At 46.7% G+C, this 25,277-nt stretch overlaps 1 protein-coding gene across 5 annotated transcripts in view; it reads right to left on the reverse strand.

The window, feature by feature from the left end:
* fars2 (phenylalanyl-tRNA synthetase 2, mitochondrial) overlaps nucleotides 1-25,277 on the reverse strand; it is a 127,212-nt gene that overhangs the window by 99,029 nt on the left and 2,906 nt on the right. Inside the window, exon 1 of one of the 5 annotated variants that reach the window (XM_039617459.1) lies at nucleotides 24,353-24,370. The exons of 2 other annotated variants lie outside the window; for them this stretch is intronic. In XM_039617459.1, coding sequence (XP_039473393.1) covers nucleotides 24,353-24,358 — 6 coding nt within the window. In that variant the 5' untranslated portion in view covers nucleotides 24,359-24,370. Of the gene's footprint in view, nucleotides 1-2,981; nucleotides 3,215-4,138; nucleotides 4,220-24,352; nucleotides 24,371-25,277 lie in introns of those variants that run through there. 2 more of the 5 variants (XM_031759482.2, XM_039617461.1) reach the window with 2 other exon arrangements.

A 25,277-nucleotide genomic window follows, 5' to 3' on the forward strand; every position in this document is an offset into this window, starting at 1 on the left:
TTTTAATGAGTCCTGTGGCAGCGCTGCTGTGTACGGGTAAACACGCCGCTCTGCTCGCAGCTCCATGTTCATTCACCCAGAGCCGTGTCCAAACACACACACAGATTAGGATGTTTAACAGCTGGAGTCGGCGTGTCTGAGAAGACTCTGACATGGCTGTTGACCTTCTGGAACATTTAATTTGGGAAAACGGGATGGAGAGAGTGCCAGGAACTCGTTTCCCCGAGCAGATGATTTCAGGGAAACGATGATTCCGTCCAGCTTGGAGGCGTTTACCCAATAAGAGGTCTGTTTAAACTCAGATGTTTCCCACGACTCACGGCGTCGTGGGACCTTTTTGTGTCATGCAAAGCGCACAGAGATCACAAAGCTGCTGAGTTTATTCCTCCAGAGCTGCAGATTTTACCCACTTTCACTTCTTCTAACCCTTGAGACTCTCAGTGCACTCCGGGACAGACTCCAAGTCCTCCATCATGGACTGCAGTGGGTATCTGCAGTCCTCCCTCTGACGTGGAGGTCCTCTGAGGTGCAGCAGGTGGAGGACTGGCTCTAGAGCTACGGCAAGCAGAGTGAGGGTTACTGTCACAAACTAAAACGGTCCACAGTGTGCCTGAAGGATCCATCCACCCACCAGCGTCCTGCCACTCATCGAGCCAAAATCAGGATCAGTCGAAACGACCCTCCACCCACAGGAGGGGCAGATTGATGAGGATCAGGCGGAGGTTTGGTGGACCTGCTGAGACGCCCCATTCACAAATGTGTTTGTCACAAACAATCTCTGATTTCCTGACGTACTCAAGCTTTCATTACTTTCACATGCAGAGGCCTGCGATGTCCACGTGCGATCAAGAGACTTGGACAAACTCTTTAGCCGAGTCCCAGCAGAGGGAGGCGTGTATTCAAACACCCTTTTCCCAAATTCAGCACAGGCTTCAGAAGAAGGAACACGTACTGGAAACAACAAAAATAACTTCCCACATGTCTTTTTGTCAGCTGTGGGTGAGCAAGTCTTAAGGTTCAGACCAAGAATAGTCTTTTAAAGATGAGCACACGAGTGGCTGAGTCAAAGGAGAGCGTCCAATCTGTGCGCGGCGGTGGGTAAAAACCGTTTCCACACTCCGCTGTTTCTTTAATAAATGAACAAATAAAGTATCCAACAAGAGAAATGTGACAAATTACTGTTGCAGATAAAATGTGTGGCGATGGAGGAAGTGAAACATGATTCATCATGTGTGAAAGTTGCTGAGAAATTCCCTTGTTTGGCTGCCAGTAAGTTGTTCTGACTAACCAGCATCGGGCTGCAGCCAATGGTGAAGCTGTGATGTGACTTCTGAAGCTGCCAGCCGAAGAAAGGTGGCAAGAGAGACGGCGCCAAGGACGAGTTGCGGCGCACCGTCCAAACACGACAAGACAGGGAAAAAAGTCCAACGCGCGTCAGAAAGACGGAGAAAAGAAGTCTGGATGTGACAAAAAACGAAGACAGCGGGAAACACGATGCCTCAGACAAACCCGACGGGCGCCGAGGTTACGGTGTCGCATGAACACGCACACGCAGGTGCATGTGATTAAGCAAACGTCAGCCAGACGTGAAGTTCAGCACCGTGCGAGTGACACAAAGACGTAAAGCGACACACAAACGCACACAGAGGCGTTCTCCATCAGCAGCTTTAGTGCAGAGGGATTCATTCAGCCTGTAAAAAGTGACGCTGTGATGGAGAGAGGCGATAATTTACACACTGCAGAGGGAGAGGCCTGCAGGCACAGAGACGTACTGTACCTAACCTGTACGAGCAGGAACCGCTCTGTGCACACGGACAGGACATAAATTCATCCAGCAAACGTCCACCCGAGGCAGGACGCTCTGTGACGCCAGCTAAACTGAGGCTGCGCTTAAAGGTGAGAGAAATTCAACTTCTGCAGATGGCAGAGTGGTCAGCAGCCAATCAAATCACCGTATGAGAATATCCTGAAAGAGCGAGGCGATGAAGAAGTTCAGCACTGAGGAGAATGAAAGGCTGTTTATGAAAGTTAGAGGCGAATAGCATCCATCCATTTTCTGCAGCTTATACAGTACAGGTCACGGGGCAGCCGCCTCCTCCAGAAGAAGGAGGCGGCTGCTGCAGGGCCTCCTTCTGGTAGGACATGCCTCACCTAGGAGGCCTTCTAGTCAAATACCCAAACCATCTAACTGCCTCCTTTTGATGTGGAGGAGTAGTGGCTCTATTTTGAGCTCCTCTGAAAAGATCGAGCTCCTCATCCAGTCCAAGGCCGAGCCCAGACTCCCTTCAGAGGAAACTCATTTCTGCTACTTTGGTCTAATTTGGTTTGATCTCATTGTCATGGTCACTACACAGCTGGAGGTGAGCATAGGAACGTAGCTCTAGAGGTTAATCTACAGCAGCATCACTGCCGTTCCCATTCACAGGCTAATGCTAAATGCTAATCCAACCAGCTGGCCAAGCGTTCATTTGAATCCTGCTTAATCAAAACCCTGCTGCATATACAGGAACCTGAGTGATCACTTTAGACCAGCAGGATAGTTTTTATTATTCCTGTGCAGAAACCAAAGAAAGAGACAGCGGTCAAAGTCAGAGGTGTGGAAAATTTTTACATCAAACGCAAACCAACACAGTGACATTACCAACTCTAAAAAGGTAAATTAGCCAACTGCAGACGGTTTGATTCAGGTCGGGCTGCATCTAAATAAAACTAGAAGTATAATGTTGTGCACGTCTGAGGACAGCTTGCATGTAAACAGGTGCTTACTGTGAGGACCTTTTGACGTCTGGTACGTCCCCGAATTCATGTAAATCTATTTGTTTCTGTACGAGTCTGTGTGTGCGTCCGTACTGTGTGTGTCAGCGTTAATGCTGAGAGGACAAAGGTTATTTTTAAAGGTTAAACTTCAGTGACGGCCTGATGGTGGTACCCGTAGGCGGGAGGGCTGCAGGTCAATGATGGCGGCTTTCCCAATTATTGACCTGTTTTGTTTCCTCTGCAGGAAATGAACAGAAGTCATGTGATGTCCTCTGAAGTGATGGAAACCCGACGGCGTGTGAATGAGCAGGTGGCGTCTCTCTCGCCGCCTCTGCAGGAGCATCAGTGTCACTCGCCCCCTCCCATCAGAGGGAGTCCCTCTCTGGCACTGTGACCACTTCCTGTGGCTCACGTCTGTCTTCCTGTTCACGACACACGCCACTCCCTCGCCAGCACAGACAGTTACACAACCCGGGACGCCCGCCTCGCGCCGTTATTCTTCCTGAATGAAGTGCAGAGTGGTGACGGTTTCACGCAGTAAAAATACACATCGATTAACATGTTTTATGAGCCGTAGAGGAGCATTAAACTCACTTCTATCCTTATAATGACAGATTTTTAAAGATGTTACCCTGTGATGCATCACTATATGATTTTTTTTATATCTACAGTAAATTATGCACCCAATAATGGACTAAGTATATCATTTTTATCTTACTTTGTAGAAACTAAACCTTCTAGGCTAGTCTACTGCCATGATAAACGTGTACTTTAAAAAAATTTTTCATGTATTATTAACTATTTTAATGCAATAAGACCTTCCCTGAATCTCTCTTCTGCCTCCAACAGCCTGTGGAGTCTTTTCTGTACAATACACAATAAATTTGAGTGCAGGGTTAGACACTCAGACCCACTCAGAACGCCTCTATGTCCCCCTTTAGCTCCAACAGTTAGCAACACTAGCTAGTATTAGCTTAGAAATAGAGTTCACTAATCACAAATGTCACGAAATGACACACAAGAGGAAAAAGGCCGTCTTTCTTGCGCCTGATTGTTAGCTAACATCAGGTTAGCTGCTGTGCCTGATGTTAGCTAAGTTAAAGCTAGCAGGCTAACTGGAATATAATTGGCTAGCTACTTTCAGCAGCTAAACTGATCCATGACACATATTTCAACTAAACTACACAAGATTTTAGATGTCAGTGGCACAAAGCAAAGATGTGTAAGTAACACTTGCTTTCCAAAGTAACAGCCAACATGGTGGCAGTTAGCCAGCTAGCTGTAAATTAGCTATGCAGCATCTATCTGACACTGATGGGACTTTACATCCAAGTCAGCTTTGCTATTACTGCACTAATACTGAGGTATACACCACACTCACCACTTCAGCAGGTATCAGGTGTTTAGCTGCTTGCTAGCACAAATATCTTATCAGCTAATCACATGACACCAACTCGGGAGTCGCTAAAGTTCAAACTTTGCATCAGAATGGAAAGAAATGGGAATTCAGTGACTTTGAATGTGGTATGGTTGTTGATCCCAGATTAGCTCGACAGAGTACTGCAGGGATTTAGGGACACAACCGTCTCTAGGGTTTACAGAGGATCGTCCAATGCCTGTCCGCTAAAAACAGGAAACTGAGGCTAGAATTCACACAGCTCACCAAATGCCGCCTGGCCTGATGAGTTTTTGATGCGACATTCAGATAGTAAACTGGTTTTAAAACATGATGACGAGCTCACGGCACTCAAATGGCCTCCAAGGTCACCGGACCTCAGGAACCTTTGGGCTGTGGTGCAACAGGAGATTCGTATCACAAATGTGCGTCAGCTCTGTGAGGCTGTCGTGCCAACATGGACCCAAATCCCTGAGGAACATTTCCAGCTCCTCACTGAATGTATGGCATGAATAATTAATGCAGCTCTGACATACAGTTCATACGAGACTCCAGGACAGTGCGGCGCGACTCACTGCTCAGGTTCGTGCGTCCTGAACACAATGTGTGTGTTCTTCAGAGATAATAGGTTGTAAGCTTTATGGATTATGTAACTGCAGCAAGTTTCAAATCTTGTCAAGTTAATTATCACAGAAACGCAGTGAAACCTGGATCTGCCCGAGGGAAACGAGGCCGCCCAAACTCTGATGGATGGTTCAGAAAACACTCATGAATCATTTCAAATTTGTAGCATCCTGTCGAGTTTAATCCACTTTAGCTTCCTTCGTTTCACTCCGACTTCCAGCTTCACACTGTTGTGTTTACATTTGATCTGTCCTCGTATCGGCTTAATAAATCCCCCGCGAGGCGCTCTGAGTCATGCTGACCTGTACGAATGTGTTATACTAATAAAGTTTGACTGACTGATAAAGTTTTTCATGTGCGCGCGGTTCTGCTGCTGCTGAGGAACGTCGGTTATTTCATGACCCGCGGTGTGAAGGAGGACAGTTATCAGCCTGACACGCTGTATATATGCAGTCATAAAGCAGCGCGACTGCAGCATCTATGCATCAGAGAGTGTGTGTGTGTGTGTGTGTGTGTGAGAGACATGATAAGTGTGCCTGTGGGGCGGCCGGGCTGCAGCAGGATTTACAGGCGCTGTAGTCGATACAGCGACATTTATTTAAAACAGCACGTCCCGGAACGACCCTGCATCCATCTTCACTCCTCCTCCTCCTCCCCAAGCTTCTCTTTAACCCCCCTACACTGTCACCTCCTCCTCCTCCTCCATCTTTGTTGCATCTGTTGAAGCAGCACCCCACACACAGTGCTCACAAAGGCTAAAGGTTCGCTTGATTTACAGATGCTAGCGCAGAAGTGAGCTGTCAGGAGAGGCTAACAAGAAAAACAAAATAAAACTGATGGTCTGGGAAGTAAAATGTGCCTCCAAACTGCTTTGTTTTAAACTGAGATAAACAACAAACCGCCGCTCTCGCCACAGAGTGGAAACAAGGACGTAGCCACCGTGCAAAAATGAGCAAACGCTCCCCTTAAAAGCTTTCAGCTTGATCTCCAACACCATCATAGCTTTTTGAAGGTCCCACGTATGAGGCTGCGGTAAGGTTCTCATCACGGTTGTATTTAAAACACAGCCTATAGCCACTGTGACGCCATTGGTTTATGGCTCCATCTTTAGTATTTTCAGGAGACTGATTGGCCGTTAAAGAACATCTCATCTCTTTGTCACATGATCAGTAAACACTTGCATCGCGTGTTGTTCCTGCGTCGTCATAATGAAGTTTGTCCAGGATCAACTCTGCAACTGACCAATCATGCTTCAGGATGTGGAGGAAAAGGAAGAAAAACCGTCTTTGTTTATCTAAAACTTTGGAACAAACAGGAAGCATCCCAGTGTTAAAATAAATACACGATGATGTCTGGTTTGCTGTTAGCCAAATTCAGGTTACTCGTGTTGGTTTGGTACTGATAGTTTTTAAAAGCATTAGCTAACTTATATGCTAATGCTAACTGAATATCCAGACAATGTGATTGGTCAGTTGCAGCGCTGAGCCCGGACAACACTGTAACGATGATGTAGGAAAAACGCCAACACAGGGACATTGGATCACGCCCATGACGCTGCCATCACCATGTTACAGATGATGTGATACGCATCATATCAGGAGCCGTTTCTCAGGAGTTCTTCTTCTCAGTGTAACCACAGGTTAAACCTTTTGGGTTTTCCTAATCCGTCGATGCATCGACATCTCTATGAGCCTCATTGTGAGAGGTTCAGTCAGCAGCTGACACTGAGAATCACCTCCACATCTTTGATTTGCTTCATTTGTCCTGATCTAATAAGACCAGGCCTCAGGTGCGGTGAACTCTGAGCCTCTGAAAACGAGACCTGAGTATAAAATGTTGTCATTCCTAAAACTGTTAATGCAAAGTTTCTGTTAAAGCCCTCAAATCAGAGCTGCACTGTGACTACTGTGACTACTGCACAGAACTGCAGCTCAGCGTCCATCATGCTGTTTGTTCTTCCTCTCCTGCAGTCTGCTGTCGTCTCTGCTCACACAGACTCTCCTCTGCAGCGACAGAAACTTTACTTTTTTTCCTGAGTCCAGTTCAGCCTTCACCACACTGAGTATGATGGAAGAAAAAGGAGAAAAAGTCTCCTCCAGCTTCCTGTTTCCCACCTGAACCAGTCACATGACTGAAACCAGCTTTGAAGAACAGATGTCCAGTTAAACCTGCGTCAGCTTTAATCATGGCTTTAAAAAACCTTTTCCAGGAGCCTCCGGGTCACTGCAGGAAACACCTGAGCAGTGCCGGCTTCACGTGAGGAAGTTTGTGAATGAAACAGCAGCAGAGCTCGTAGACGAGCGTCGGTGAAACTGCATTATTTATCCTCCCTCATTTATTCATTTTCATTGTAACACTCCTTTTTTCCTTCTCATCGTTCATTATTATTTCATGGAGGCTCTGTGCCGTCGGCAAACTCTTTGTCTTCATGGAAATCCAGTCCGGCAGCGGCGGCTCGGAGCTTCTTTATGAATGTAAGAAGCCGGCCTGTCGGTGCATCGATCAGTCGCAGCCGTCGCCGTCCTGAGGGACAGCGAGGGCCGACCCAAATCAATCATCCTCTGCTGTGACAGCTCAAAGCTCGGTTTTTCTCCCCCGAACTGTCAGATTCAGCAAACAGCAGCTGGAATATGTGGAGCCGGCAAAACAAAGTTAACTGAAGCTCCCGTACAGCAGGTCGCCGACCTCCACTGCCAGAGCCGGAAATATCTGCACGAAGACCTGAAGCTTATGACAGCGACAGAGTCTATCCAGCTCACAGGCCACCACAGTTCAGAGGACACCACGAACACCACCGCGAGCATGGACGAAGCCCATCGGGTGACCGGCGCCGCGCCGTCAGCTGGATGTATTTATCAGCGTGCAGCTGCAGAGCCCTGCAGGACACTGTGAGTCCGACCTGTGCTGCTGCAGAGACGCCCAGCTACACGAACTTTGACAAGAAACTAAACTTTTAGCAAAATAAAGACAAAAATAATGCAGGTTCAGTTTGATTTGACTGAAGTCTCAGAGCCGATGGAGCACATCAAACAAACCTCTCACACACTTGAACTCCTTATTTTCCTCCACAGATTCGGTTTTTGTTGTATTTGGACTCCACGGTTACGAGGATTTATCCACGCTAGCAGCTGTTGCAGCTGTTGCAGCTGTTGCAGCATGCGCAGTGGTTAAATGTAAACAAACTCTTGAATGCAACAGAAACATGAAGATGAGGCATTACTGTCAGGAGTATGCAAAGTTTGGGTTAAGGTAAAGTAAAAAATGATCACCCACAATGCACTGCAGGGTCGCCACACATGGAGAAACATGATTTACACCCGTTAGTGATGTTTACACTGAATCACCAGCAGTACAAGTGTCACAACAGCAGCTCCTCTGATGACAAAGGTCGTGACCCCGGATTAGAATGAAGTAGCCGCTGTCAGCTGGCGTGCTTTAGGCCTCGGACCTGCAGACTGGTTAACAGCCAGTGTTGTTCCCTTACTGGTTTTGACTGGTACTGGAGGTTGCTGGCAATCAGTGTCAAACTGATGGCGAAAGGCCCATTCAAGATCTACCTGGTAACCACTGGTTACTAGGGAAACGCGGGTGTTCCGCAACCGCTACCTGCAATCTCCAGCAACCAGCAAAACCCTCCACTGGTTGCTAGGCGGTGCTCTTTGCCTTCAAAGTAAAAGCGGCGCCTTTTCAAATGTGTAGTTTATCGTGGAAATGCAACTTAAAGAGGCGCCGTGTTCGGTGCTGTGGGCGTAGCGGTACGGGCTACAGCGTCTCCATCTGCGCTCACTGCCGCCATCATGGACCGACTGGGCTGTTCCAGCGTTGTGAGCTAACAGACCAACGTGAGGGTGCGCTCCTGCTGAAACCTCAGACTGGGAACTCATGTCAAACATGATGCTAAATAATCAAGATTTCAATTAAGACAAAATCAGAAAGATGATTATTTTGCGACCCAGTCGGCTGGCGTGGGTCAGAAACGAGCCGTCAGGCTGTGAATCCTGAAACATCCAGAGCTGAACAAAGCGAGCCAAGTCCAAGACAAAACATCTCATTTCTCTGTGCCGCCTGCTCGAGCGGAGAAACCTGTACGGCTTAAACGTAATTGAGATGAAAGGTGTTTGTAATATTGGCGTTTTCTGCCTCAGAACGTTCAATAATTCAGGAGGCGAAGCACCGACAGCAGCTCGCTTTAAAGTTACCGTCATCGCTCAGGTTCTCAGCTTCACTGGTAAAAATAACTTTGGATGGAGCTTCACCTCCGACTGCAGGACGACCTGAAACACCGACCACCTGTGTGACTGTGTGTGTGTGTGTGTGTGTGTGTGTGTGTGTGTGTGTGTGAGAGACAGGAAGTGTGTAGGCGTGAGAATCCTGGCTGCGATACAGTAAACATATGCTGAGGAGACACTGGAAAGAGTGCAAATTGGAAATTGAAAATATGCTGAAAACACACACACACACACACACACACACACACACACACACACACACACACACGGAGGGGTTTTTAGCCAATTTCGGAGCTTTGCAATTCATATCTGCCGTGTTTGGGGATTTGACGGAGGCAGACGTTTAGCTGTCACCCACACACGGCGGCGTCCTCTGGGTGTGACGGCAGGCAGGAATCTGCTCGCTGATAATTATACAGTATTGGCACGACGCTGACACATTTCAGCAGCTTTATGAAAACACGCTGCGGCTGAAAATAGACAAAGTGTTTGTATGAAAATAAAATGCAAAACGAGCCGTGAAATTATGAACGAGACAAATGGAAGACGGTTCATTTGGAGGCTGCAGATCCCCGACAGAGACGGGTTATTCTTTATTTATTTTTATAAAACACAAACACGTCGCAGATGAAGGTCTGATTGGTTCACTTTTAATGTTGGCAGATAAACTCAGTCACTCAAAGCTTGTTGGAAGTCAGATTGAACTCTATGAGGAACGAAACGGCAACAATAAATAATATACAGAAATGAATGAGTGGCTCCTTAAAGAGGCTCTAAGTATTAGAATATATTATGATTCATGTTCTTTGTATGAAGTTGTCCCCCAGACCCTTTAAATAAAAAAGTTTGGCCTTTTTTGCTGTAATTTAAAGCTGGATGACAGGAAAGTGTGGAGAGGGAGGACGACGGGCTTTAAAGCAGGCTCTTTATTTCTATTTTATTACATTTCTAATTTTTTAAAAATGTTATATTTTAAGTTCTTAACTTTAAAAATGAGGAAAAAAATGTAAACTATTTTTTCTATTTTTATACTCAGTTTCGAAACTTTTTACTTTTGAATGTTTACCTTTTTTTAAATTTAATTTTCACTTTCTTGCATTCTATTTCTTATTTTTTTTATTTTTTACATGTAAATGTTCCATTTTTTTCCTTTTGTTTTCCTTTTGGATTCATTCACGTACTCACCAACTCCCTACTTTGATTTGTAATTTACTGCTGATATTGCTGATCATCGATCTTTGGTCCCGTCTTTCATGCACCAAAGCTGCATTATTAGCATTAGCCGACTCATAAAGCTGACATCACAGACTGCTCTCCTTGTTGGAGCTGATTATGACTCGGATCAGGAAAGTGTTTAACGAATTAGCAGTGGGATCGTTTCCTCCTGGACCTCCTTTTACAACCAGAGGAGTCGCCCCCTGCTGGCCACTAAAAACGTGCAGGCTTAAGGCAACCATACTGGCTTAACTATGTCCATTATTTCCATGGAGTCAGTGGTTGAAGCCGCTCGCTGAGCCTGGTTCTGTTGCAGAGTTCTTCCTGTTAAAGCAGAGTTCTTCCTCCTCACTGTTTGCAGAGGCTGCTCTAACTGCATTGTTGGGTTTTACCTTAGAATAAAGCAGCTGCAGGTGACTGCTGTGAGCTACACTCTGAATGTGTTTATTTCTGTTAACATGGGGACAGAGTCACTGCTGGAGCCTCTAGTGGACGTTAGAGGAAGTGCGGTTTCTGACCCTTATTCCCTGCCTTGAATGTCATCTTTAGACCCACAGTCAGACTTTGTGGCTCACGGTTCCTCCTGAACAGCAGAACGGCTCAGATCACAGAGGATAACGCAGAGCGCCCAATGAAATCGAAAGCTTGTTATTTATCCACCTGTCTGCAGATAAACTCTGACTCTCTGGTTCTGGAGAGCCAGCTTATAGCATGATCCTTTAAAACCGAGTCGGGATCTTCTTTATGCACAGCAGCTCTTCTTCACTGGAAACGTCTGTAGAAACGAGAGCGGCGCAGGAAGCGCGCGAAGCCGGTGGCTGGCAGGTGCGAGCCGTGTTGAGAGGTAATTGGCGGCACAGTGAGGATGAAAGGCTGATCAGCTGACCTGCAGGTCGGCCCTGACTGACAGCACAATCCTCTACGTGCAGGCGTGATCTGCCTTGACAAATGTGACCGAATCTCAGGAGGAAGTAGAGCGAGTGATCCGTTCTGTGATCTAAGTTCAAACGTAAGACTGTAGTTTAACAAAGACAGATCAGGAAGGTTGTAACGAGGGAGGGGGCTGCTCTCAGGGAGGGGGCTACCACACAGGGAGGGGCTGGTCTCAGGGAGGGGCTACTCTCAGGGAGGGGGGCTACTCTCAGGGAGGGGGCTGGTCTCAGGGAGGGGGGCTGATCACTGAAGCACACATGAACACACACCACACGTGTGATTTTCACTCTCATTGATAATTCATTAACCCTTTAAAGGCCACCAGAGCTTATCTTCATATTTTTACCTGCTGTAGTGACGTTTTTGGAGCATTTCAAGTTGCTATACATCAATACACCCGTTATATCCACATTTTCATTATATGGATGCATTAAGTCCAGAGTAACTACAGGAACATCCCTACTGAGGTACGTCCCTCAAAACTGTAAATGCAAAGAAGTTCGAAAGTCCAACCACAGGAGATTTATTTTGAGTGTCTTCATAGTTTCATTTTTGAGATCCACAAATTTTCATAAACTGTGGGAAAAACAAAAATATTATTCTGCACAATTTGCAAAATAAAACAGCGGAAAAATAAAGTATTTCCAACAGAAAGTCAAACAGGACTTTCAAAAACAGCAGGAAACCTTTGAAAAGCCCTGCAGGGAAAAAACTACGTTTCCCATGAAGGACGACATCACTTCCAGTTTTTGCGGGAAATAGCGGACATGCGATAGTTCGTACTGATGTTTATTCCAACGTAGGAAGTGCTGTGAACAGCTGATCAGATCGGCGTGTTTCTGGAAGGAAACCGTGACCTGGGACAAGCTGAATGCATGTTATGTAAGTACAACTCCTCTGGTTTCATATGTAAAAACCATATTGCACTAGCTGATGTGGGGATTTCAATTAGTTACACAAACAGGAGCGTGCCTGCTACGATGGGCTTAAAGGGGCTTTAAATAAATGACTGAAGCTCTAATGTTTCAGTTCAGTGTGTAACAGGAACTGTGACAATAACAGTTTCAACCTGACGCACCTGAACACGGATTCATGCTGCATCCATTAAAAAAAACACACAAAGATTTATGATTGACAAAAAATAACAAATCAAGAGTCAGAAGTTTGACTTTTGTCTTGTATTTTTATTACATTTTATTTTAACTTTGTCTAATTTTTTATCTTGTAACTTGCTTTTCACTGAAAAATGACTTTAACGTGCAGCGTTCTGACTTTGTATCAAAGCGAGACAATTAGAATTTGAAAAGTATGATTTTTTAAATCTTTTCTTATGTAATGTCAGCTTTTTATTTCAAAATTAAGAGTTTTCTTTAATCACAAGAACGTGGTTTATCTCGCAGTTAAGACATTTCAAAATAAGATTTAATGCCGACTTTCTGTCCATTGAAGGAGTTTTTATGTTGTAATGTTGACTTATTTACTTAAACTGATGATGATGATCTCACCATGTGAGATCTTTTTTAAACCTGACTTTTCTTATGTGACTTTTTGTTGAGTAATTTTGTTTCAACAGTTTAACTTTTTGAGCTCAGAAGTAGACTTTAGATGTCACGTCAGGTCAAACGTTTGATGTTTTATTCTGTAATTTAGACTTATTGTGTCAAAAGCATGACGCTTCCTGTTGCAGTGTTATATTTTATTTTGAAAATCCTCTGAATTTTTATTTCAGTATTAAATTAAAATTTTTCACATTCACTGTTTGGTTTGTAATTTTGACATTTCTGTCACATCTGTGACACAGTGATTGCTGATAGACTGAAATCAGCTTCCACACTGATGGATCAAATCTCTGAATGTGCTGTGGTGATCCTGTTTATGTGTCTTGTGTTGCTCCTCACAGACACGCTGCTAATATGAAACATTATGAGGCTCTGGTAAAACAGCCATCGTCAGCCTGCAGCCATGAAGAGACCGAGTGCGAGCACAGCAGCAGCGTCACAGAGCGCCACTCGGGCTCTTTTATATTCTCCTGTAATCTCGTGTCAGGCCCTCAGAGAGCCTGACACACTTCGCTGCCTCCTTATTAGCGCCTGAATGTTTTATTTTCACACTTTTACCAACCGCTCGGATCAGGACGGAGCCGGCGCTCACTTTCAGAGACCCACGAGGCCTTGCAGGTCATAAAACATGGATTCAGATGAAGGGAAGCGAGCGAGTACCGACGAGGGTGCGAGGACAACAGCAGGAAAACTCAGAGTTGTGTTTAAAATCTGCACAAAGCCGAGGACGAGCATCATCCCGGTGTGTCAGAGGCCACGATGGGAGTCCAGGAAGTGCTTCACATATTATATAACAAAGAGTGTGTGTGTGTGTGTGTGTGTGTGTGTGTGTGTGTGTGTGTGTGTGTGTGTGTGTGTGTGTGACTGTAAGGTCTGCTGGGCTCAGCAGGTTCAGGAAGGGCTTTCTTGAACAGATGGAGGACACACACACACACACACACACACACACACACACACACGCAGAGCAGGGAAGCTGTACACACCAACATGCCAGAGAAATCAATTTAACATCCTGGGTGATATTTGGAGAGCAAAAGATTATCACACACACACACACACACACACACACACACACCTCTGTATCTCCCCTCACCTCACAACAATTAGCGCAGCAGCTAATTTGTCCTCTCTGACAGCAGAACAAATGCTAACGCTCCCCAGCGCTAATACAGTTAGCATACCAGGCCGGGTCATTACTCGAGTCGGAGTGACTGTGTCTGCCGCCTCGAGCTCGCCACACGCCATTAACAGTGATGGCGGCAGAGGAGCTGGATGGCACCCGCACAAACATCTGGTACTAAACTCCTGCTCAGAGGTACGTCGGCACAACATCTGCAGGCTGATACAGGTGGAGGCAAGGCAGCAAGGAAAAGGAAAGAGAAATGAAGGAAAGGAAAGGAAGGAAGGAAAAGAAAGGAAAGGGGAAATAAAGGAAAGAAGGACAATGAAAAGAGAAAGGAAGCAAAGGAAACTAATGGACGATTCAGGCTCTGGTTACCATGGCAACCGGAGCCTGAATTGTCCATTAGCGACCAACTATCAGCTACAAAGCGATGCTCGACTCTTCCATGTCTTTAGGGCAGAGGTGGAGGAGGAGTTCTGGGTTTGTTTATTTGGCTCCGCCTCCAGCTTCCTGTCGCTGTGTTTCCTTTCAGGAGCGTCTGGAAGGAAAAGCTTCACTCACTTTTACTTTGAGTACTCGTGATGCTGCACTGCAGCTGCCAACCAATTCCCAAATCCCTCCAACCTGATGGAATAAATTTCTTCCCTACTGAGTCACGTCGCTCATTTCCCTCCACATCCACAGTCTCCGCCCACAGGTGACCTGCAGCACGCTAACATCATTACATCGATGCACTCTGATGATAGCGAGGAGCTCCACTAAAGCAGTTACAGCCGTACACCTGGGGTCTGACCCCATTTACAATCCCATCAACAACGGCACGTAAGAAGACTGGCCTTCTGGGAAATGTAGTTCAGATTCAGAGACCTGAAGGATGGCGAGGTCTTCTGAGCTCGACGGAGCGATGGATGTGAGGAAGGATGGACAGAGAGGGGTCACTCAAGAGTTTTAAAGAGGAAAACCAGCGAAGAAACACACCTGCTGGTGAAGTGTGTGTGTTTGCAGTGTGAAAGGCAGCAGATGGCGTCGTGAAATAACAGGATCAATCGTCATTTTCAGTCGACAGCTTTCCCATTAACTTCTCTTCTGTTTTTAAAGCGTTCCCACTGTTTGAATGGAGGAAACACACTGATGTGAGCTTAGAGCAGAAATATGAAGTTTGTCAGCATCAGTGGAAACTTTTCATCATCCTGCTGAAAATTCAGCCAAAGTCCAACCAAAGCAGAGCAGGCTGGTATAGGGCTTTGGAGTTGACGTCACGCCGCAATGCATTGTGGGAGTGCAGCGCCATCTTCCGGGTCCACAAATCAAAACAAACACACACACTGTGTTGGAACGACGACTACAAGAAACATGCTTAAAAGCAGCTCAAAAGAAAACGGACGGTACAGAGACCGATTGCGTCCAGAGGCAAAGCGGCGGTACTTGCAGAAAATAGAGTGCATCGCAAATGTGGACCCATATGAAATACCGCAGTGGAGTAAAGACCCCGACAACTTACCGCCATTGTCCTACCCCGATATCTTTACGTATCTTGTTTGTGAAGTAAGCGCTTCCACTGCGAACCAGTTTCATAATTACAAGTCGCTGGAGGCGCACATCCAATTTACTAACGGCTGGGTGCAAGATTTGGCTATTTTCAAGCCGCCAAACTGTGAGTACGTCGTCATTCAAACCAAGGTAAGTCAGCTGGAGTGCATCGAGTGTAATAGCCATGGTTCACCCCCCACCACAATTAATGTTATACATTTATCAATGAACTGCTAAAATCTCGTTGTCATATTATGTGTCCATAATTGTAAAGTTGATGCAAACTCCCACATTGATAATCGGGCAAGATATTACATACATTTCATAGGCAGGCTTCCCTACAGTTGTGCGAAAGAATTAGCGAATCGTTACATAGCACGTAAGTCTGCACAGTCACTCCATTCGATGTTTGTTCGCAATTTCTATAACCTCTGAGACCACCGACGATAATATTATTAAGCTATAAAGAGTGATATGCACATATATAAAACTTACCGGAATGAAAATGTCTGGAGCACCAACAGATATCTGGAGATGGAAGCGAACTGGATATCAGCTCGTCTCACGGCTGCTATCCAGGGTAGACGCATTCGTTCGGTAAGGTCCGCTATATGAGCTCCCTCATGTTGCTTCCACGTTGGGAAAGAATAATAAGACAAATCTTTTTTAAGCTTATTCCCGTGCCGGTCGTGCGATCGAACATTGCAGTACGAACCATGGCTGTTGTGTGTGCCTCCGCTCCTTTTTCGCTTGCGCTTTGTTTGGACCCGGAAAATGGTGCATCAGGCCAAAATCCTTTCCGTGCCCACCCCCGTGACATCACGCTCCAAAGCCCTATTAATGGGTGACAGAGGAAACGCCCACAGGAACACCTGTTTCACACCAAAACAACCAGCTGTTGCAAAGCAGCACAATCTCCTCCACATCTGGAGCAACTTCTCCATCAGACATCAAACTGTTTCATTTCCTTGATATTTCCTGTCTTTAACTTTCCTCAGTTTGATTCTTTAGCTGGAAATGATGACGACACCACCGTACGACAGTGCAGTGCACCTCAGTTACATCCTCCACCCACTCACCACGGATGGTTTTAAAACACTTCAGAGCCCACAGCCTGCTCAGAATATTACAGTGACCACTTCAAATCATCCTGCAGTCAGAGGTAAACTCAGCTTCTACATAATCCAGAACATCCTGGACGAGCCCCCAATTTATGCGAAGACTGGACTCACGAGTTCAAGGACTGAACGTTTTTAGAAAGACAGGTTTGGTTTCATGACTGAGTCAAGATGTAGCAGAGAAACAGAAGTAAAACTTTAAAGTTAGAAATGAAATGGAAACAAAGAAAATGGAAAGTGTTACTAATGAGGAGAAATAGAAAAAAGAAAAATTAAGGAAAAAGGAAACAAAAGGGAAAAAAAATGAAAAGGGAAAGAACTGGAAAGTGAAGGAAAGGAAAGGTTTCAGCTGGGACACCACTATGAGCAGTGTGATTCCCTCTAAAGCCAGAACGGACATGCCAGTGTTTCCTGTCAGGTGTGTCAAATTTGCAATAATTCCCCCCAAAGACTCGAGCCATTAAAGTGGCAGTGTCAGGTATCACAGTAGCTATGTCCACCTTTAATATCTGTACCTGTTATGTTTCACCTCACACACTGTGACCCTGGTGGTGCCCACAGCCGACATAGAGAAAAGCTTTGACCACATTCAGAGAGCCACTGCTTCACACGTCCATGAACGAGCTGCACACCAAACGCGCTAATTCTAATGCGAAGCCACAGAAACAGCCGTTAGCAGTTAATCACCTTGGCTGCAGCTCTTCAGATTCGCCTCTGATGCCCAAGTTTTTACCCCGCTCAGGTTTTAGTGTTTTATTATTCAAATTAAGCACTAATGAATTCAGAGGCGGGCAGTAAAACATAATGCACTGCTGGGCCGGCTTTTTGTTTTATCACTTTATTTCTGATTACAGCCTAAGCTTAACTGAGTTCACAGCAGATTCACCTGTCAGGAGGCTTCAGCGCCCCGTCCACCCTGCTCTCTGAAACACCTGCAACAGTTCAGCCGCATCAAAGGCTCGTGTTAAAGGTATCTGTGGTGCTGCGGAGTCAGAAGAGATCTAACAGCAATGAGGCAGGAGCTGGGCGGCCTAACAAGCTTTATAATGAATTTCAGTTTATTGTATCGGTTCATGTCGGCACTCTCACGGTGCTGCTTGGGCTGCAGAGGGGAAAAAAAATTCCAGTGTGCATCCTGCTCAGCTGGAGACACAGCTACAGAGGAGCTGCAGGACACAGCCTGGTGGAGACCAAACACCAGTTCACACTGCAGTGATGCATCAGTAACGCCACAAAACACATGCTGATTGGTTGTTTGTGTAAAGAGCTGATCCACTGCTCCACACGGCTCTTAAAGAGAGCTCATAGGTGGTGTAGGATGAAGCATCTGCAGTGTTCAAAACAAGCAGCTGACTGTGCTGTATGTGCCGCAGATACACAAACAGTGTTCAGTGTGCAACACAACAGACCAGGCCACAAACCACCATAGTCTCTCCCAGTAACCTATGACTGCAGCCCGCGGTGCTGGCTGATTACCACATGTGGCTGAATCCAGTCCAACAGAAAAGCTCCAAAGTTAGAGGAGCAAAGCCGTCCTCATGCCTTCATGGGTTTTAATATCCTCCAGTTCTCCACATCAGCAGCATTCAGGCTGGATTTAAAAGTCTGTCCAATCCACACGTGGGCCTCAGATATTAGTTTTTAAGGTTGTTAAATCCTGCAGGAGCTCAGTGAGCATGAACCAAACAGAAATCATGGACAGGAAAAGACTGAAGATGAGCTCTAGCACCAAATCCCACAGTGCCAGTTCACAGTTTCACCTCTGTATGAAGCCTGCCTTCAGTTAGTGACATTATCATTTAGTAAAAGCCCCAAATCTCCACCATAATAACGCCAGGTAACTGGTTTTAAATGCCCGTCTTTTTTTCCCCTCACCAAGGGAAGCAAACTCAGCCTCCTGCGCTCCTGTGAGAGTGTAATACCACGTTTTACCATCTAAGTTCTGCGGGGCGCTGTTTCACTCCTTCTACAGTCAAATACTGTGTAGAGCAGGCGTGTCCAAAGTCTGGCCTGGGGGCCAATCATGGCCCTAGGTCAGATTTTATATGGCCCTTCATGTCTGCCTTAAAAAGCTTCATTTATGGCCTCCACCACAAACAGAATCAATAAAGTGTCATTTCTCTGTCACCTCCTGCTGTCAGCACCGTGAGACGCAACCAGTGAGTAGACAAAAGTTTTACACACTCACACACAATGCACACAATAGTAAGTCTGGTTTAAATGAACCTGAGAGTCTGATATTCAGCAGCTTCACTGAAGCTTGAGCTCTGTGTTATTTTACTCTCAATATTTTTTTAATAAAATGACAAAATGACAACTAAAGTCTGAAAAATTGGGATTTTCAGGAGAAAACGTCACTACAGACACAACAGGGGTCCCGCCCTCGCCCTCCACACGGCGCTGCAGAGGCGTGTCAACCAGGACGGCCCCACAACATCAGCACCACAGGCTGAATCTCGTCCAGTGAAGATGGACGTCTCAGTGATGGAAGACCTGCATCCACAAACTGACGACGGCGAGTCATCAGCATAAAGGAGACTCCCAAAGTTCTGCTTCCACCACCCGACTGTGTCCCTGTTAGAAGTTTCCTAAATCCAACCAAACTGCAGCTGAAAACCCAAAGAATTCAAATCGAATCTATCAAGTCAACTACAAATAATCAGTGATGAGTGGCTTTCTGCATCACTCAGGACTCAAACCCCACCCTGCAGGTGAAAGTCTGATCAACACTGCCTCGCCCGACATCGCAGAGTGAAGTGTTTCTGCCAGAAATCTCTGAGATCAAACTTCTCCCTCTTTTTCCACAAGTTGCAAAGTTATTACATCACAGCGACGTGATTGGCCAGCGGCAGTGACAGTCCTGGAGTTTGTAGGAAAGACAAAAACACGTGGATATCACCTCAGATTCCTAAACGCCGACCTCTGATCAGGAACAAAACCTGCTGCTACATCACATCCTGCTTTATTGGACTATCATTTGCTCCGTTTAGGAAACCTGTTTTCATTTTCCAAACGTATTCTCTGGGAGCAAACAGCGGCCCAACAAACACAGTCAGCCGCTCTGAGACCCAGAGGCGATGTCTCCCCGGCTGAAATCTACGATGGATGGTAATTACCGGCGAAGGCAGCGAGCTGGACGTGGATGGCCCCCGTGTTATTAATGAAAGCTAATGAAGGCTGCGGCTCTGATCTCCTCTCCTCCCTCCATCACTGAAGGGTGGAGGGAAACAGCCAGCTGGGTTCACTTAGACTCACACAGACGGACTCCTCATGCCTTCATATTTCTCTGAATGTGTGAGTTTCATTAAAAAACACTGAGTGCTGGGTTTCACCCAACTCAAGAGCACGATGTCCTGCCCGAGCGCCGTCACAGCGGCAGAGACGTGCCCGGGTTTGAATTCAGCTGGTACTGAACGTTTACTCCACAAACCTGCCAAAGTGGCCCGTCCCATATTTAAACGCCACAACTTTGATAAACACTGACAAGCATTGAAACCAAAGAAGCCTCACGAGCCTTTTCAATTAGAGTTGCAGTATCATGTGTGGGTCCACGGTGTAGTCGTCCACATGTTTGCCTGACAGATCAAAGGTTTCCAATATTCTCTCCATTCAACTCTTTATTACTCTTTCTGCTTTGTACACACTTCTTCTTCTGTGCCTTAAAAGTGAAGCTAACACTGAAGTGTCAAAGCTGCATTCTTTCTAATGACCAGCAGAGGGCGGCTCCTCTGGTTCAAGACCATCTGTTAGTACACCAACCTCACAACAGCCAAGCTATTGGTCAAATAACAACCAATAACAGCGCAAACACGCTCCAGAGGTCCACTTCAATTAGCTGAGGTGAAGCCTAGCAGACAGCTAGCAGCTACAGCCACCTGTCAGTCAAAGAGGCCACACCCCTAACTTTTTGCAGTCTGCCTCTAGTGGACATTAGAGGAACTGTTTGCTTTTTCACTAATAAACTTGCTGAAATGTTTTCAGGAGTTAAAAAAAGGAAACTTATTGTTAGTTTGTACATTTTAACCTTTGATGCTAACATCTGTCCTCTCAGTAACTAGAGCAGGCTAACAGAGAGTCAGCTCAAACTAAACCCACGCCTAATCCCGCTGTCGTGGATCGATCGTGTCCTGACTGTGTGAAGAACTTATCATAAATAAAGTGTGAATCATCGCCGCAGATGTTCCCTTCAGTCCACTTCCTGCAGCCCTTTGAGTTGGACTTTCTCCAGCTTCTCACCGACACTTCAAAGCATCACCTCGTTCTGACGCTTACTTCCAGTTTTTCTGCCAATTAAAGCAGAGATCGGGTTTGTTTACAACGGCCGCGCTCGCTTCAATCCCCTCAGCCCGAGTGTGACATTAAACACAGCAAATACAGCCAAATCCCAGGAAAGCCTGCGCCGTAAATGTGTCTGTGTGCAGCGCGACGGAGGTCAGAGCCATAAAATATTCATTCAGAAATAAATGCAAAGGCCCGATGTTGTTGCACTTAATGCCTGGAATGACATTCAGGAAATTTGGAAAGTAGTTTCTCTATCACATTCAGTCGTTTTAAACTGTGAGCCGCTCATGTTTTATTCAGCACTTTGGCTAAATGTCAGCTCACATCATCAGTTAACCCGCTGATGTGTTTGGGTGCAGTCTGGATTTTTCTCTTATTTTCTTTTTATTGTCGATAAAAATGAAGAGAAAACACTCGGAGTGGATGCAGAGGGCAGGACGCACACACACAGACACACAGACGCACACACGCGCGCGCACACACACGCGCACACACACGCACACACACAAACACGCGCACACACAAACACGCGCACACACAAACACACGCACACACACACACACACGCACACACACACACACACACACACACACACACACACACACACACACACACACACACACACACACACACACACACACACACACACACACACACACACACACACACACACACACACACACACACACACACACACACACACACACACACACACACACACACACACACACACACACACACACACACACACACACACACACACACACACACACACACACACACACACACACACACACACACACACACACACACACACACACACACACACACACACACACACACACACGCACACACACACACACACGCACACATGCACGCACACCTGTCCAACTGCTTCAGGCTGCAGGTGCAGAGGAGGAGGCCTGAGGAGTGGAGGTGATGGATGGATGGAGGGGTGGAGGGGTGGGTGGGTGGATTGGAAGTGATCAGTTTCGGGTCACGGGCTGATGTGTCCGAGACGGATTCTTCCGCTGCTCTGAACGCGGGAGGAAGCGATCGATGGGAGGAACGTCGGGGGCCTTGATCCGCCAGGCAGAAAGGAGCCGGAGAGTGAAAACTCAATCTGCAGCTCACAGCGTGATTCAAGGTGAGAGCGAAGCGGCCGACAGTTCAAACAAACTCATACGGACTCAGCGAGGAGTTCCTCCACTCTCAGCAGCACCATGCAGACAGCTTTGTTAGGCCTGAGACGAGGCGAGGATTGCACGCCTGCCTGATCACCAAACTTACTTCTCCCAAAGTTTGCAGAAAGTTTGCACACCTTTAAAATTCCTGCGTTTTGCATTCATTTACATTTGCACTCATCAGTCCTCCCGAGTTTCCTTTTCCTCAGGATTATTGCTTCATGCTTATTGAAGATGGGGATGAATGTATTTAATGTGTGGGTGCCACGCTGCTGCTTGTTGCGTAGTGTGGAGACGCAGGCCGAGTTTCTGCTTTCAGATATCAAAGCCTCGGTCCTGGTGACACTGAGCACGAGGACGGGACGACATTCAGCAGAAACAACCAGGCCTGCGGTCACAACACAGTTTCACTCCACCTGTCCTAACCCGTGACCTCCGAGCTCAGTAGAGAAGACCTACGTCCACAACGAGCATCATTTTAAACTAAACGACTCGAGGAGCCCGAGGAGACGAGAGGCTGACGGTCAGCCCGGCGGAGAAACCTCCAGGATCATCACACTTCAAACACGTGGTGAGCCCTGAGCTCTGAGGACACGGTCAGCACATCATGTGATGAAGAAAGGACAGAGAGGCTGTCCAAAACGACATCTCAAGCTTTGCTCAGCTTCTCCTCGCTGATCGAATCAAAGCAGGTGGGACTGAGAGCGAGCGAGTGGATAAAAAGCGTTGAGGAGGCCGGCGTGGAGCGCCTGCTGACAGCGGCGTCCACTCATCTGCACGATTCAGGCTCAGAGCTCAGATGAGTCACGGAGAGTCGGCCCGGTCAGACGGGCCCGCAGGAAATCCTCCTTTATTGATCTCCCGCTGAGCCGTCCATCAGTCGGCGCCATGGCGAGGACCCTCGCTCTCCTCCATCGCCTCAGAGATTCAACCATGTCAGATCAACAGTCTGTGTTTCAGACCAGCTCACAGCTAAGTTATCAGGCAGAGCCAATCATGGAAAGTCAGGATTTTCAAGGCAAATCCAAAACTTTCTTTCTGTTTGGAGGAGACGCTGCATCTGTGTCTGAACGTCTGAGCTCGAATCAGAACCAAGATTCACCAATGTTTCAGAAACAGCAGGAGGGCGAAGAGCTGGCCGAGGCCGCCGCGTCACGGTCAGCACAAAATACCACAACGTACAGTCAGGGGCCAATCAGCTCGCTCCAGAAGACCACCGTACAGGACACGCACACACAGACACACACGCACGTAAACTCACACACACACGTGTACACACACGCACACACAGACACACACGTGTACACACACACAGTGGACTAAAAATACAGACATGACAACCAATGATATCGTCAGCTGTTTCTTTTTGTAACACACACACAAACTAACACATCAGCATGAACACACACACACACACACACACACACACACACACACACACACACACACACACACACACACACACACACACACACAGCAGTGTCATTGACCTTTCCACTCAAAGACAGCAGGGCATCAACAAACAGGATGAGTCTGTGACCTTTCACACATCCACTGCTAAAGATCATACTGTACACACACACACACACACACACACACACACACACACACACACACACACACACACACACACACACACACACACACACACACACACACACACACACACACACACACACGTCCATCTTTGTGAGCGCGCTCAGTGATGTGAGTCACTCCCAGTGGGGGGCAGTGAGGGTGGGAGTCAGTCGTGGCGCTGACGGTTACAGCAGCGATCTGATGAAGTTTTTCTTCTCGACCATAAACGACGACTACGTCACGTTTACACCACCCTCAGCTCCGCTCACACAGCCTGACTCAGGACAGCAGCTAGTCTGCAGTAAGGGCTGAGGTGGTCTGTGAGCACCGCGCCATGACGAGCTGCCGTGTCTGTAGTTGCCTCTGACGATATCCGTCCCCGTGAACGTCTCTGTGTCCGTCTGTCCTGCAGGAGACGTTTGAAGGCTGCGTTGGCAGCTCTGAGTGAACATTTGGACGCCGTTCAGGAGGTTTAAATCACTGAAGCTGTCGCTGTGCTTTCACTACACGACGAGTTCACAGCATCTACAGAATATTTAAAAACTGGTAACAGTCACATTGATCCTCTCTGTTCACTTACTGCTGTCTAATCAGGCAGGGACACTGTGAGGGCTAAACCAGCCTGAACTCAGCAAACCGAGCAGCAGAGAAGACAGCAAACGCCTCATCACCATCCAGACTTCACCTGTGAGGAACGCCGTCTGACGGCTTTGTTAGGGAAGCCCGAGAGAGGAGAGGGAACGCCTCAGCTGATATCAGTGAGCGAGTCTGTAACACCGACTGTGCTGGTGTTAATGATCGAGACTCCTTTAGGAGCAGACTCACATTCATCTGAGTTACACAGGACGGGAGGAAGGAGGCCGAGCTGAAGACGCTCACATGTTCACTGGGAGATGGAAATGAGTCCATCAGAGGGACGACTCAGAGTCTGCAGACACGACTGCAGTCGTGCAGAGGAGGGAGGGTCATGGATGTAGTGAAGGAGAACCCCGAAAGGAAACAGCTGGAAGAAGGAGACGAGACATCCTCCATCAATCTGCTAAGAGGTGATGTCAGCGTTCCTGACGGAGAAGCAGATGAAGCCAAAGAAACAAGAATCAGAGCGGGACTGAGGCGGTGCTGGGTCTCCATATTTAAATATTCAAACTATTCCCAGTGAAACATCCACACCTCATGGAGTAGAATAGATATTTTTAATCCTTCGTGACCATTTCTGTACTTAAAAATGTTATTTTTCCAGTTTCCAGTAAACTCAGACTTCACAGTTTAACCAATGAAGTAAATCCTCAGATTTAGATGAAAAATTCAGAACATCGTCTCCAACGTTGTCCTGAAACTGTCCCGACATGCACAGAATAAATTACAAACCCTGCTTTAAATAAAACTGTGTAAACTTTAACATTCAGCCTTCGTCTTCTCAGCACAAGCGCGTCAGACGCTCGAGAGAAGAAGAACCAACAACCAGCAGGAAATCCATCAGACAAAGAAGAAAAGATCCAAAATACAAACGTAGGTTTTTCTGCAGCGTCTGTGAGGAAGTGACATCACGCCTCTCATGAACGTTAGCTCCTGTTTATGCAAAGCTGATGTTTCACTGTGATCTATTAGTTTATCACATTCAGCTCTCGCCAATAAAAACATATAAAATTAAACCAGTGTGTGGCGGCCTGACTGTGTTTGTAAGGGTTTCCCTCCATAATCCCAAACTGGTGTGTAGTCTGAGTGTAAATGTAACACACTGGGATGAGAA

The sequence above is a fragment of the Oreochromis aureus genome, linkage group 9 (assembly GCF_013358895.1).
Source record: "Oreochromis aureus strain Israel breed Guangdong linkage group 9, ZZ_aureus, whole genome shotgun sequence".
NCBI lineage: Eukaryota > Metazoa > Chordata > Actinopteri > Cichliformes > Cichlidae > Oreochromis > Oreochromis aureus.